The sequence below is a fragment of the Lynx canadensis genome, chromosome F2 (assembly GCF_007474595.2).
Source record: "Lynx canadensis isolate LIC74 chromosome F2, mLynCan4.pri.v2, whole genome shotgun sequence".
NCBI lineage: Eukaryota > Metazoa > Chordata > Mammalia > Carnivora > Felidae > Lynx > Lynx canadensis.
In genome coordinates, this window is record NC_044320.2 from 20,065,536 (window position 1) to 20,081,545 (window position 16,010).

Consider the following 16,010-nt stretch of genomic DNA (forward strand, 5'->3'; position numbering starts at 1 on the left):
TTAGGAGGAAAAAGGGTCATATATATATATGATATGTATCATATATTTTATACATCATATATATATATGTGTATATATATATATATATATATATATATTCATATGTAAAATCTTGAACTGAGGGATGCACAGCCATTGAGTGCCTGAACTTTGGAGCCAGACTACTAGGGTCCAAAGGCCAGCTTTCCCTCTTGGTAGGCACATGACCCTGGGTGCTCCTTAGGTCTGTTTTAGTTCCCTCATCTTTTTTCTTTTTTAAATTTTTTTAGGTTAATGTATTTATTTTGAGAGAAAGAGAGCACGAGCAGAGGACGGGCGGAGAGACGGAGACAGAGAATCCCAAGCAGGCTCCACATTGTCAGCGCAGAGCCCGATGTGGGGCTAGACCTCACAAACCGTGAGATCATGGCCTGAACCAAAATTAGGAGTCGGACACTTAACCGGCTGAGCCACCCAGGTGCCCCAGTTCCCTCATCTTTAAGAGGAGATGTTATCTACTTCACAGAGTGGTCATGATGAAGATGATGAGCGATATTGAAAAAATGCTTAGAGCGCTGCCTGGCATATATTAAGCACTATATAAATGCTTTTAAAATAAAATAGAGCATAATTTTAACTTCCTTTAAAATATGACTTCCAAAGACTTACCTCTTTGACCTTCATCAAAGAAAAAAGGCTCACTGACATTTCCTGAGAGACCATCTTTTACATAGAAAGGTTTAAAGCAGAATTTTTATATGGTATGAGTCTAGAAATTCCAAATCTGTCAAGTTTATATCAAACCTTTAACTGAGTTTCAAAGTGAATTGTATAAAAAATAGATGACCAAAAAAGATTAGCAAATGAATACTTTATTAGAGTCATAACACTTATAAAATAAATTTCTTTTCATCGTGGAGTTACCAGATTTTAAAACCAACCAATACTTTCTCATTTCTACAGCATATATAAAGAATTCTCAAATACCATAATTTTTGTTCAAGTGCTTTGTCACTCAATTCACAAACCCAGAACACGATTAATCTACAAATATAACTATTCACAGTCAGATGAGTTTTAGGCTTGGTTCTTAATGATCTAGAAGCAATCCATTTACAAAAATGCCACCAAAGCCATTTCATGAAATCATTTAATTTAATGCCACCAAGCATGAACCTGTTACACTTTGGAAACAAAAATAAAATCTCACAACTAAATCTAGCAGACTAACTTTAAACGATTCCAACTTGCATGGACTATATATCCTTATGGCACATTTATGACTTTGTAATATACAATTCATAATACAGGTTTAAGTGTGTGGTATGGTGCTAGAAAAAACATGGAAGTCAGGTCATAAGACTGATTTCTTCTTGCCACATATTGAAACACGTCTTTATATCACAAACCAAACTCTAAGAAGATTCTTCTTTTTGGAGATGATTATATAAACAGCATCTGATCACTGAGCATTGATCACGTTACTCATTCAAGACTGTTCTACGTCCATGAAATCTACCAGCATAACTTATACATGGCACTCTTAGGGGATGATTCAGCCACAAAAGCAAAGGGCTGAACGTTTAGCACTATCAAAAGCCTTCTTTTCCTGGAGGCAGCCCTCCTGGGGCAGGACAAAAGTACCCCACTTGGATGTGTCATGGGAGTGGGATCTAACTCTTACCTGTTTTCCCATTCAAGCCATTTTGGCACTTGCCACAACCAGGATACCTCTAACAGATGCATTCAAATATTTTCTGTGCAATTCAGTCAGAGACAAGTTTTTATGACGGCTATTGTTTTAAAATGGATTCTGTACATCTGTCACCAATGCAAACCAACATAAATGTCGGGGCTACTATTAAAACACATAAGAAGTTACAACTTTAAGTTATATTTAGTATTCTACTGAAATTTAACCCAAAGTAATGTAAAAGAATGAGAAGTAAAAAGTTAACTCTTCAGGGAGTTCTATTTGGTAGAGCCTCACATATCCACACATGAATATTCCCATGTTCATGCACAGGGACAAACAGCTGTATTCTGAAGCATAAATAAATCCAAAGTAAGACAGAAGTAGAAGAGACCAGTTCCAGGAGTGGTGAAGGGTCTCTGGGGATCTCATTGGAAGGATGCCGGATGACAGGTTTGCTCAGCTGTTAAGAGACCCTTGGTCAGATTAGGCCACTAGGATTTAGTTCATAAATTACTTTTTCTTGTATCCAAGACTCTGCTTGAATTAGCTTGAGCAACCATCCACCACCTCAAGGGTAAGCACTTGACCATCAACACAAAGGTGATATGATTATTGCATAATGAGGCTAAATATTATGTGGCTTATCTAGTTTTATAGCTTTCAGGATCAGTTCAATAAAATACATAACATAGAACTAAGGTTTTACACCAGAGGTCGGCAAACCGTAACTCACAGCCCACAGGCCAAATCCAGCTTGCTGCCTGTCTTTGAGAATAAAGTTTTGTTGGAACCCAGGCACGCTCATTCACTGATGTGTGGTCTATGGCTGCTTTCACAAAGTAACAGCAAGGCTGAGTCGCTGCAACACAGACTGTATGGCCCACAAAGCCTAAAATATTTACCATCTGGACTTTCACAGAAAAATGGTGCCAATCTCTGTTTTACGCTAAAAAGACAGAATTCAGTGGGAAGACTATTTAAAATGTGTCTTTTTTCTTTTTATGAAATTTTAGTTACCTAGTAAAATTAAGGTTTAGGTGACTCAATAACCAAACAAAAGATATACCTCTTTTTCATGAACAATATCGGTATATTTTATGGATATAAGGGAAAATTTTCTTAAAAAAGGAAAGAGGCAGATGTAAAATTAAAGGCCACTTCTCTGTTTATCATCATAATAAAATTAAAATTCCATCCATGCAATGAACCAAAACTTGTCCTTAGGTGCTCTCTCTATATAAACAAGTTGCTTTTGGAATGTTATTACATTTGGACAAAATGGTATCCAAATTGATCAGACACGTAACGTAGACAAATGAAACCAACACATAGACTGTTAGTTTCTCAGGAGTGTCACGGTCGCCATCTTCGCAACGCCAGACCCAAACTGCAACCATAACAGGCTGTCGTCACAAAGGCAAAAATCTAAGAAAAAGGAAACAAAAGCTCACATCAGATTTATAACACTGACTTTAATTTTAGAAAAACCCACTCATTCCAAGGAACAACTTATCTGAAGACTGAAGTACCTAAAGATACTTCAACACTTACGGAAATGGTTTATATTCATTCATCTTTTTGATGATTGTACTACCATCTAATCCCCTCACATCATTAACCCTTCCTTTCAACATTCTAGCCCCTAATAATGTTTTCGTTTGTGGACAGGCCTAGCTTTAACGTTTGTTCACACGCTGGACTCACTTGTTAAGTATTTATGAAACTCTCAATACCGTATTCAAAAATTCGCTGCGAGGTGTCTATTCATACAGTGATCTCATGGCCAAGAAAAGTGCAAGTATGAGAACTGGAGGATATATAAAATCCTACCGGTGACAGTGGAAAGGGATTTTAGAAGTAATCAAAGAAAACACATAGAAATGAATCAACAGATTCATTTGGCGTGGGAGATACTTCTGAAACCCGCACTGAACTCTGAATTACTGTCCTTACTATTTGACAAGGATTTCTTTAGCAACAGCTACGTGTACATCAGTGCATTTCGTGCATATAAACAAACCGTAGCTATTCTCCTCATCCTTTTTGAATTCATGATCCATAGAAAACTATAAGACAAAGCAATTAAATGTGATAAAACATTAAGACTTAGTGCAGCAATCCTTTACCAGAAAACTCCAGCTCTGAGAGGGAATATCGGATTCACCTACAGAACGTGACCATTCTCTAATTGCCATTCTGCTATTCTCCCCAGCCGCCTTCTGCTGGTTGTCTCTCTGATGCATCTCTAATCTAGACATCGTCTACTGAATGAGAATGACCACTGTTGATATCTATTGTTAACAAAAACGAATTTTCCTCTCTCAGGTATATTGAAATAAAAAATAAAGTGAGGGACTCAATATAGTGTTACAAAAGAACAAATCATACATTTAGGTATGATTAAAACTCAGAAACTAAAGGTTTACTCCTATGAGAACATATGGATGCGCTGCTATGTAATGTAGAAGGAAAGCATGTAGAGGTTTACTAAGGCAGTTTCCCTTAGGCACAGAGAAAGGGAAGGATAACAGGGACAAAGTCACAGAAGAGCGTCAGCCACAATGGAATCACAACATGGCAACACTGAAAACTGGGCTCCTGGGACAAAGGAACGTTAGTGAGAAATTAATGACATGGATCATCAAGTCCTTGAGCACCTGCTACTCTTATGAAAGTAGGATCTTAAGGCAACTATAAATAGACCAATTCGGTGCTAGTACAAGGATCTGGCAGGTAGTGCGAAGACAGCCTGCAGCACTAAAAAGGAGGGGACGGAAGTAGTAAAGGAAAATTCTGTGAGAATTGAGGACGAATAGGAAGGACACCTGGTAGGAAAAAAGTCAACTCCAAGGCCCTGAACTTTTCTTCACTTCATAAAATTGTTAAAAGTCCAGTGGCTTTCTAGCTGTGGTCTTTGGTAATAAGGATCTCACGAAAGTGCCTCAGAGATGATGAGGCCGACAGAGGTGGCTTAAGACAAGGAAGGACGTGTTCTCCCAATCCAACTAGAGCATCTGTGCTCTTGCCTTCTATATTCATTGGGTTTTCAGTAAGGTTTCATTAAATGAGACAGTTTCATTTCCTATAAAAGAAAGTATAAAAACACTGATCTAAACTATAAGCCTGTCAAAGCTGGAGCCATGCTCCTTTCTGCTGCAATCTATAATCAGTCTAATCATTGGAGATGCTCAATGAATTCTGACAAATTGTAACAGAGGCTTGAGAACCCAGGGATGATAGGAGGTCTTAGAATCATCACAGCTCTCCCCTTTGAAACCCAGACTCTAGACCTGTGCTGTTCAATAGGACGGCCACAGCCACATGTGGCTGTTCAAATTGAAGTGTAAATTAATTAAAATGAATGGATTAATTGGATTAATTAGTGGCCACTATATCAAATAGTGCATACACAGAACATTTCTACCATTTTAGTAAGTGCTGCCGGACAGCGCTGCTCCAGAGAGATTTTAATGACCACATGGGGAGTCCTGGGATGTCTGTATGTGCTGTCTGCATAGAAGAGTAAAACTTGAGCGTCACTAACTTGCTATATAGTCATATTAAATATCGGCACATTTCAGGGAGTAAGTTGGATTTCTGGCATTTTCAAGATTATAAAAACAGAAATAATATGTCTTCAAATTCCCCATATCAACACAAAACAACAAACTCACTTAAGTATTATGAATTAAGGAAGATAAAAAAAAATCAAAATATTTCTCCACGGCACGTATTTCATCTGTCATCTATCGTACTGGCTGGCGTATTCACCCCCTCACTCACGGGGACTTTCCCCAGTGGCAGGAACTGCACCTTGTTCATCCCTGTCCCCAAAACCCAGCAAATTACCTACCTCGTGCTAGGCTCTCCATAAATATTCACTGAATTGAAAGGAATTACAATTATAATTAAGATGAATTACCATGTCTGGAGTTACAGGAAGTAAAAAGCACAAGGAATTCTTTTCACAAGCTAGACTTGGTTGTACCATGCCAGCCACAACCACGGACTGGCTGTCATCGTACACAAACGTCAGCCTCTGTGCTTCAACGTCATTGTCTACAACACGAGGGGTAACAGCAGTACTTTGCCCAGCAGGTTATTACATAGATACTTAGCTAGTATATGTTTAATGCCAATGGCTATTATTAGAGAAAACTACTGCTGCCTGAGGAGCTTCTGGGAGACCATGACAGCGAACGCAGGGCAGGGGCGGGTGCTGGTAACCGGGACTCCTCGACACTCACTGTGGCTGCTACGTTTATGTTATACTGGTTATCACTCAAGAGTGGCTGCACAGCCGTGGTCACATTGCAATGCAGGTCATGCAGGGATGTGGCTGCTGCCTCCAGTAAAAAGGCTCCAAAGTAGAAGACGAACACGGTAAAATGATACGCAAAATCCTGAAAGAGGCAAAAAAAAAAAAAGGCAGCTACAATTAAAAGTAGTACTTTTTTCCCCCCTGTTCCTTATTTCAGTTGATGAGGTTTAGGTTCAGGAAGGTTAGAACATGTAGTCAATCCTTCACCATACTCACCATTTACTTTGGCTGCTTGAGCAACGTCAAGCTATCAAAATCCAAAGGAAAATCAACCGACTCACCGTAATCGGTAGTGGCAAACCTTCTGCTACACTAAATTTTCCAGTAAAATATGTAATTTCAGCATAGGGTAAGGTGCCACAGAGATCAATATTAACATAAAAAAGGAATAACGTATGCTGTTCCTAAAATTCAAGTAAAACAACATTTAAATTACACCTTGTTTGAAGCATCTGGGTGGCTCAGTCCGTTAAGCATCCGACTCTTGGTTTTGGCTCAGGTCATGATCTTACGGTGTGTGAGTTTGAGCCCCCGACCGGGCTCTGTGCTGACAGTGCAGAGCCTGCTTGGAATTCTCTCTCCCTCTCTCTGTCCCTCCCGCACTCACGCACACACACTCTCTCTCAAAATAAATAATAAACTTAAAAAAATTACACCTTGTTCTTATAGTTACTAGATAATATTACTGTAGTACATTATACAGTTATGTAATAATATACACACATTTATAATTAAGTCTTTTATTTCTGAGCAATTATGATTTTCATCACGAGACTGTCACCTCATACACTGAAAAATGCAGATGACCTATGACATCACAGAATTCAATAACGTATCTCCTGATATTCTAAAAAAGCAAATATTATATCATAGGCTTCTACAAAAAGTACAGGAACTTCTCATACAAAAGTTAACTGTCATCAGGTGATTTCGTACATTGCTGGCATTGTGAGGCGCGACTCTACTGGAATTCACATCGTCTTACGTGAACTGATGACATCCATCAACACACTGCTGTGTGTGTCTGTCAGCAGCTCCCAGATACCAGGTACTTTACACTCATTATCATCCATCCTTACAACTACCATTTATTATTCCCATTTTGCAAACAAGTAATTTTTTGTTTTTTTAATTAACTAAATGTTCTTTAAAAACAATTTTTTTTAATGTTTATTTATTTTTGAGAGAGAGAGAGACAGAGACAGACAGACCACGCATAAGCAGGGGCGGGGCAGAGAGAGAGGGAGACACAGAATCCGAAGCAGGCTCCAGGCTCTGAGTTGTCAGCACAGAGACTGACATGGCACTCGAACCCTCGAACTGTGAGATCATGACCCAAACCCAAGTCTGATGCTCAACCATCTGAGCCATCCAGGCACCCCTAATTAAATAACTGTTCTAAAATCATACAAAGATGAACTTCTGAAAGGAGAACTCAAAGCCACATAAGTCTGTCTGGTTCCAAAGTCCACTTTCTTTCCTCTATCACATGGTCTATTACTGATACAGCAACGTTACAGAGAAAGAACACAGCTCTGCCTTTGTAAATGCCCATTCAGCAAACAAAATTATCCATAGGAATTGTTCTTACCCTGCCTAGAATAATAAGGAAAAGTTAACTCATCAGGAGTGAGAATTAAAGGTACACGCTAAAAATTCTTTCTACTGAACACCTAATTCATAAGCTAACTCACCAGTGCCTTCAAAAGTTTTAAGAACAGTGTTACATACTGACCACATGTTTAGTCCAGAGGAGAAATGCTCAGAGATATGTAGTTATTCAACAATGTTAATTGATGAAAGTCCACATGTGACTACTTTTAGGGATTAAAAATAGTAGAGCTGGATCTCAATTAGTCACAAAGATTGAGAGGATATGTTTGAGATCATTAGGCACTCAACTAATTTACTGCGGTGGATCCTCAGGAGCAGTTCACGTTTCCTTGAAGAGGTGAGGAGTTTGGTGACATGGCCTGCCACTCTTGGTCCGATGAGGCCTTCATCATCTTCACCAACCTCATCTCCTGCCACCCTCACATCTCTGAATATCGGCCACTTCGGCCTCAAGGTGGTGGCCTTTGGTGCTTGGAAGCACTCTATGCCTCAAGGCTGATGCTCCTTACACACAGTATTGTGTGGCTGGAGAGACTCTTCCCACAACCAATTACCACTTGCACCCTTCCCCACCTCCCACCAACTTCCTATTCTTGTCTAATTTTACCTTCTCCCTCCTTTTCAGGAGTATCAGAATTGACCTGTGGTGTCCAACCCTGTTCCTTCCCTCTTCATCTTTCATGGTGTTAACCATCCAGTAAACTTCGTGCACTCCTAACTCTGTTTGGCTTAGGCCATGCTGTCCAGCTACCCATATTATTCTAGGGCCACATGTACCCTAAGGTGTTGGAGGAAAAGATTTGAATTCATGGCAACACTGGAGAGAAAATCACCACGCAGGCGCTTGGAGTTCTAGAGTCAGGCAGGTAACCTGCAGTAAGGGGTTACATGTCCTTGTAAAGCAAGTTGCTCCTGATGTTCTATGGGGCCCACGTGGAGAAGGAGCATTTTGACTTGAGACACCAAGGACTAAGTATTCAGAACGTCCCACCATGAACGGAATTCTGTCAAAACTACCACCCAGTAAGTCAAACAGGTCAACAGCAATCCTTAAGATGGGGTGGCACATCAGAGATCAATCTGAGCCGGGCTAGAGGGCACATCAGGTGCTAGCCTGAACCCCCAATCACCTACCACAATGGAACTGTCCCCCTTCCTCACTCACTTGTGGCCACATGAAGGAGGGGTTCCCTTATGTCTAGCTGAAGGAGAAAGAAAACACCTGCGCTTCTTTATGGTGGCATGATTCGTGGCTGCAAGGTGACAAGGGACAGTGGCTGTATCATATGTGCACTGTAGCCACAGTCAGGGTTGGCTTTGAAAGACAGTGGTTAGGGAATATTTTCCTAATGGGTTGAACTGTGAATGGTGCATTATGCCATGTACTTTGTTTGGAAAACAAAGTGGCCCAGAGTGAGGATATACAGAGACTCATGGTCAGTGGTAATGGTCAGGGCCCTGGGAGAATAAAAGACTGAAAGTTCTGAGACAAGGAAGTACGGAGCAGGGAGATGGACATATGGGATTTGGTGTGAAGTGCGATCTGTCTGTCACATGGTGATGCCCACCAGCAGCATCCAGGCATGGAATGACACACAGAAAAATGGCCCAGCCAGTTGATGCAAGCCAGGCTTTGTCACCAGCCACCTGATTACTGGCATTATGGGCCCAAGAGCAGAATGACCATAGTTGGGAGAAGGAGGCTATGTAACGCCCAGTAGCATTGACTTCCAATCGCCAAAGCTGATTTAGTTACTGCCTCTTCTGAATGTTGAACCTGCCAACAGCAGAGACTAACTGAGACTTTGATATAGCACAATCCTTACCTGGTAGCAAATTGATGAAACTGGGCTCCTAGCTTCCTGGAAGGCATATGGTTTATTCTCATAAATCAAACACTCATTTTGAGTTTGTATTAGCTATTCCTTTCCTGAAAGCCTCAGCCACCACCGCTATACAGGGACTTGCAGAATGCCTGATTCACAGGCATCTACTCAACAGAGCATGTGACCAAACGACCAACTTCTCAGCACAGGAAGAGTGGGAATGGGCCCATGACCATGAGTTGTATCATAGTGCACCATTTAGAAGCTGCTGGCCTGAGAGCATGACGGAATGACTGGCTAAAGGCACAGTTTGCAGAACGTGTGGCCATCTTTTGGGATGCGGTAGGTATAGGGCACATGAGTTTTCTACATGGTGTTATATCCCCACTGAAAGAACGGGAAACATAGGGTAGAAGCAGGAATTTCTCCACTTACTATTACTCCCAATAACCTGATGACTTTGTGATTGCTGCCCCTGCGACTCTGAGCTCTGCATGTCCAGAGGCCCTGGTCCCCCAAAGGGTATACTCCTGCTGGAGGATACAGCAAGGGTCCCACTGAGCTATAAGCTATGCTGCCTGCCTGTGAATTTGGGGAACAAAAGGCAAGAGAAGGAATCACCATCCTGACAAGGGTAGCTTGCCCGTATCATCAAGGGAAGGGAAGGCTGCAGATACATAGGAGGGCAGTGCATGTGGAACTCAGGTGATCTTGCTCTTGGAACTCTCATGCCCGGTTGGGACTAAAAATGGACAGCTGCAGGAAAACAAGGATATGGTTACCAGGGGCTCAGCCACCCTCAGGAAGGAGGGTTTGGATGACACCGCCAGGTAAACCACCGAGACCAGCAGACCTGAGTGTCGAGCAAGGGCAGTAAGACGGCTCGTGGAGGAGGGAGATGATGGGCACCGGTTGTGGCCCTGAGACCAACGCCAGTTAGAGGGGCTGTGCTTTGTCCATCTGGCCTAAGTGCTCACTCAGGAAGAGAACCTTGGAGGAGCAGTTCCTCCGACACAGAGAAGTGGGTCCACCGGTGCAAGAAGTGGACAGTAGCCTCTGTAATCACGCACTGCACGCATTCCCCGTTAAGAAAGAACCTGGCATTAGCTGACAGCTCCGGCTTCAGTGGGTTGGGGACCTACTGCTGTGTTTCAGCCAATGCCACATTCCTCCCAGCAGCCCCCAGCTAATGATGCTCCAGTGGGGATGCTGGGTGCCTGGCCACTTTTGCCCAATACAAGACTTTTGAAGGAAGGACTGTGCTCTTCAGCTTCTCATTAATTTGGCCAAGACTGCCAATCTACATCCCACGCTAAGACTTTCCTGCTTTATCCTACTTCCTTGCCCATTACCTTTGACAGGTGTTATCTCTTCCCCTCCTTCTAAAAAAAAAAAAGAAAAAAATTCTTGCACTTTTAAATCCATGTTACAGTCTGCTTCCCAGTGGACCCGAGATGACAGATATGTTCTTCTAGTACCCTGAGCATTCCCTGCTTGGCCATTAACATCATTTTGATTAATGCATCAATCGTGTAATCATTTCTTTAATGCCACTGCCTGCTACAACAAACTCTGAGAGCCACTGCAGGCCTGTCTTGTTCACCACTCTATTGCTAGGGTCTAGGATAGGGCCAGATACATATTAGGTGCTCAGTAAAGATCCCCCGCCACTGGATTTGGCCATCCTCGTCATCTTATTCCAACTCCTGTTCTGTGTGGAATGTGTGCAAGAAGGTCTTCCACACGTTTTGCTCGTTCTGGACAACGCAGATTGTTTATGCAAAACCAGTGGTTCTCAAAGGTAAGCATGCCTCAGAATCATCTGAAAAACTTGTTAAAACACAAACTATGGGGCCCCACCTTCTGAGTTCCTGACTCAGTAGGTCTGGGTAGGATGGGAGAGTTTACATTCTACCAAGTTCCCAGGTTGACGCTGCTGCGGCTGGTCAGGGACCACCCTTTGGGAACCACCTGTCCTGAGTCCTTGGCACGTCCCCATCAGCAGATGGCCCCGTCCTCTTTGAGTCTCCTTTGCATACCCTTGCTCTCCTGCCAAACTTTCCAATATTCATACACCCCAGAGTGCCGCCCACTTGTCTTCACCTTTTGCTCAGGTAAATGGCCTCAAGCATAGCTTGATTTTTTTCAGCAACAAATGACACCCCCCCCCATATTCTTATCTTAAGCCCATGTTTTGCTCCACACTTCAAGGTGAAATTTTTACTAGTTAAAAAAAAAAGCTACATCATAAATAGGGGAATCCTGGTTTCTGCAACGGCAGCGTGAAAAGGGGTGATGGCCACACAGAGCCTCAGCTTTCTCATCTGAAAAAATGAGTAAATGGTGTCCCATAGGAATCGACCTAAAGATCAAATAAGTAAATGAAGTGTCAGGACAGAAAATACAGATCAAGACATTCACAGTATTAAGTGATGTCCATAATGGGCAAATGTGGGTCAATTGTGTTGGGGGAATAAAGTGAATTTGTTTAATTGTACAGGACTTCTTTTTGTAGCTTTTATTTTCCTAAAATATATCTTTCCTTCACACCCCTCCTCTCCAAAAGTGGAAAATAAGTATGGTATCCCTTGTTTAAAGTTAGACAGAATGGTGTTATTTCCTCTACACACACACACACACACACACACGCACACGCACACGCACACACACACAGAGTACAGAAAAACCATTTCAAAATGAAAACCTGCTTCTTTTCTCAGAATAGGGCAAGTTTTTCGCATTTAATATAGGTTATTACATATATTACATATTATATTTTTATTTCATCATTTATACCGAAGCTAGAAAGCTTGGGGAAAAATACTGAGGACATCTACCACCACAGATGTTAACTCAATCTCATGATCAACAGCAGTTAGACTACGAATATTTTAGTCAATATCCCACAACAAATACTTTTAGAAAATAAATTCTTCATCAAAATGTATTTCTGCTTCCTTTGTGCATTGTATGCAGGTAGCATTAAACTGTCACCACTGGGGGAAATGATTATCTTTTGAGCAGTTAATGTCTAACAGTTCCAGAACACAGCAATTAAAAGTTGTTACCATCTGGTGGCAACTCCCACAGTACGTTTGGCTCAAAACTCTTTCTGGCTAGGAGTACACAACATAGGTTACGAAACCCACCAAAAGCAGCCATGTGGTCAAAAAATGACTGATTATGTAGAAAATCACACAAGAGGAGAAACAAAAGGGGCCCTCTGGAAACATGGCAAGTGTTTAAGTCTGCTCCTTGAAGGCGTGAGCCAGGTCTTGTAAAACGTGGCTGCCGTCACCAGGCTGCGCAGTGACCCCGCTGCACCGTGTGCTGTGTGTGGCCACCACCGTTCGCTCCCTCAGAGTGGACGGCCGCAGCTAAGAAAACCACAGGATACACTCTGCAGGGGACCATGCAACAGACTGGGAGGTCTTCCAATTTCAACGGCCTCTTCCATAAAGTGGTTTAATTAGGAAAAACAAAAAACCAAAAAACCAAAACCCACTCTTACATTTTATTGCCCAAACAACAGATATAACGTTACAGCTCGGGGGGAGGAACACAAGTTTAGGAAACCTAATACATTTATAAGAATATTAACAACGTACTCAATATCAAAAATTAGACTCAATATAAACAAAAGGAAAACAGATGTTTACAAGTATTTCATGGTTTGTTTCCCTCTTTCTCCCCTCCCCACCCCCATCCCATATGTTCATCTATTTTGTTTCTTAAATTCCACATATGAGTGAAATCATACGGGATTTGTCATTCTCTGACTTCTCTCACTTACCATAATACACACTAGCTCCATCCATGCTGTTGCAAATGGCAAGATTTCATTCTTTCTGAAGGCTGAGTAATATTCCATTGTGTATATATACCACCTTTTCTTTACCCTTTCATCAGCTGATGGACATTTGGGCTGTTTATATAGTTTGGCTATTGTTGACAATGCTGCTCTAAACATCAGAGTGCATACCCCTTTGAATCTGTATTTTTGTATCCTTTAGGTTAAATACCTAGTAGTGCAATTCTGGATCATAGGGTAGTCTATTTTTAACTTTTTGAGGAACTTCCATACTATTCCCCAGAGTGGCTGTACCAGTTTGCATTCCCAACAACAGTGCAAGAGAGCTCCCCTTTCTCCACATCCTTGCCAACACCTGTTATTTTCTGTATTGTTAATGTTAGCCATTCTGACAGGTGGGAGGTGGTACCTCATCGTGGTTTTGGTTTGTATTTCCCTGATGATGAGTGATGTTGAGCATCTTTTCATGTGTCTGTCAGCCATCCAGAGGTCTTCTTTGGAAAACTTTCTATTCATGTCTTCTGTCCTTTTCATATCTGGATTATTTGTTTTTTTGGACTAGATGGGTGATGGGTATTAGGAGGGCACTAGTTATGATGAGCCGGGGTGTTGTATGCAAGTGATGAATCACTGAATTCTACTCCTGAAACCAATATTGTACTATATGTTAACTAACTAGAATCTGAATAAAATTTGAAAATAAATTAAATAAATGAAAAAAAGATTGTATGTCTAATAAAACCAGGAGTGATGTTGGCAAAACATTTAAAGATTGGTACAGCATGTGCATCAACCAGTTAGAAGGAACGCTGGGCAGTGCAGGCTCCTGGAGACTCACTACCTTTCCAGGCATTAACCTTTTAGTTGCTGAGCTACTCGGCAGTCCGGGAAAGTCCCAGAGGAAGGGCCAGGATGATGGGGAGCACAGCACTGGGGAAGAGGTAGCAGGGTGGCAGCAGTGACTGTGTATTAGCTAGGACTGAAGGCTATACTGGTACATGGTGGCCAAACACCATCTTTGAACCTAATACTAAAAGAGGCTGCTGCTGTACCAATGTTAGGTATAGATGGTTCATTCATACATTATTACAGGAAAGCCAGGCAATTAGGGAGAGGAGATTAAGTGTCTATCTATAACTTAGACTGATATTTCTGATCTTCATCACTTGACCATTTATTAGAAATATTTTCTCATCATTAATGAGAAATCAAGGCAAAAATGTAGGAACACACTGCAGCAGCAACCTCAGAAACAGGACTTCCTGTGTGTGTGTGTGTGTGTGTGTGTGTGTGTGTGTGTGTGTGAGAGAGAGAGAGAGAGAGAGAGAGAGAGAGAGAGAGACAGAGAGAGACAGAGAGACAGAGAGAGACAGAGAGAGAATGAGAATATGTTTTTTTCTTAAGTCTTTATTTAAATTCCAGTTAGTTAACATACGGTATAACATTAGTTTCAGGTGTACAATTTAGTAATTCAACAGAAGGGCTTTTATTTATTTTTATTTCTTCTTCTTCTTCTTCTTCTTCTTCTTCTTCTTCTTCTTCTTCTTCTTCTTCTTCTTCCTCCTCCTCCTCCTCCTCCTCCTCCTCCTCCTCCTCCTCCTCTTTTTACCATTTATTTATTTTTGAGAGACACAGCATGAGTGGAAGGGGCAGAGATGGAGGGAGACACAGGACGTGAAGTAGGCTCCAGGCTCTGAGGTGTCAGCACAGAGCCTGACGTGGGGCTCGAACACACAAACCATGAGATCATGACCTGAGCCGAATTCGGATGCTTAACCGACTAAACCACCAAGGCATCCCTCAACAGAAGGGCTTTTAAAGTTTCAAACTGCAAGCCTTGTGTATTTATGGAATTATGACAATTGCTGATCACTTACTATAAATCACAAAGCTGATGAGCGCTTTAGAATGCATTCATGCCATTATTCCTTAACGGCATCTAAGGGAGGTAGGTATCATTATTACCATTTTACAGAGGAAGAAATTGAAAGCCAAAGAGGTTCAATATTTTGCCCAAGGCTACATAGTTATTAAGCAAACCAGACTTAAGTTCAAAGCCTGTGCAGGATTATAACCACTGTACCACACTTCCTCCTTAACTTTTTACACTAACCATTTGCCCCTGGGCTGGGTTAATGGGCAGCCACATTCACTAGACTTCACTGCTAGTAACATTTGGGATGATGGTTCTTCTAAGACTCTGTAACAAACAACATTTTTTTAATATGCCTAGCCTCTGTCCTAAAGCTGATGAATACAATGTTACCATACTTGAAAGGAACAACATAAGCCTGATTTAAGGCTTGATTTAAATTTCTAACTACCAACTGATTGGAATTCAACCTCCACTGGCCATTATGAAATAGTCCCAGAGAATGAATAAGCATAAGCATGAAAAAGGACCCCTATGTTATATGGGAAAAGGGAAAGTAAGTGGATCCAATTTAATGGTGTCATAATTTTTAAAGTTATGTTGATTGTAAATTCATCTCTTAAAATTGACCAATTCTTAATAATTTAGGACAGGAATTAAAAATAAATACAAACTATCCCCTTTTGTAAGTATTTAGAGAAGAGAATATATCGCTCCTTGTTTTCTGAAAAGGATATATATATTTAATATCTGAAGCAGAAATCAATGGAAAATTTCAAGATGTATGTCATAGCATCCATCCCCCAAAAGCATCTCTTCGATAGTTCAATAACTGTAATGCAATTCATTTACTGTACGAAATAAAAGAGTCTTTGAGTAAAGGTCACCTA

General features: G+C 41.3%; 1 protein-coding gene across 1 annotated transcript in view; it reads right to left on the bottom strand.

The window, feature by feature from the left end:
* Nucleotides 1-834: 834 nt before the first annotated feature.
* The window catches only part of MAL2 (mal, T cell differentiation protein 2), a 28,846-nt gene continuing 13,670 nt past the window's right edge, over nt 835-16,010 (bottom strand). The window contains exons 3-4 of the mRNA XM_030304343.1: nt 5,923-6,078; nt 835-3,100 (exon numbers count right to left, since the gene is read on the bottom strand). Of these exons, the coding sequence (XP_030160203.1) occupies nt 3,029-3,100; nt 5,923-6,078 (228 nt within the window). The 3' untranslated portion in view covers nt 835-3,028. The remainder of the gene's footprint in view (nt 3,101-5,922; nt 6,079-16,010) is intronic.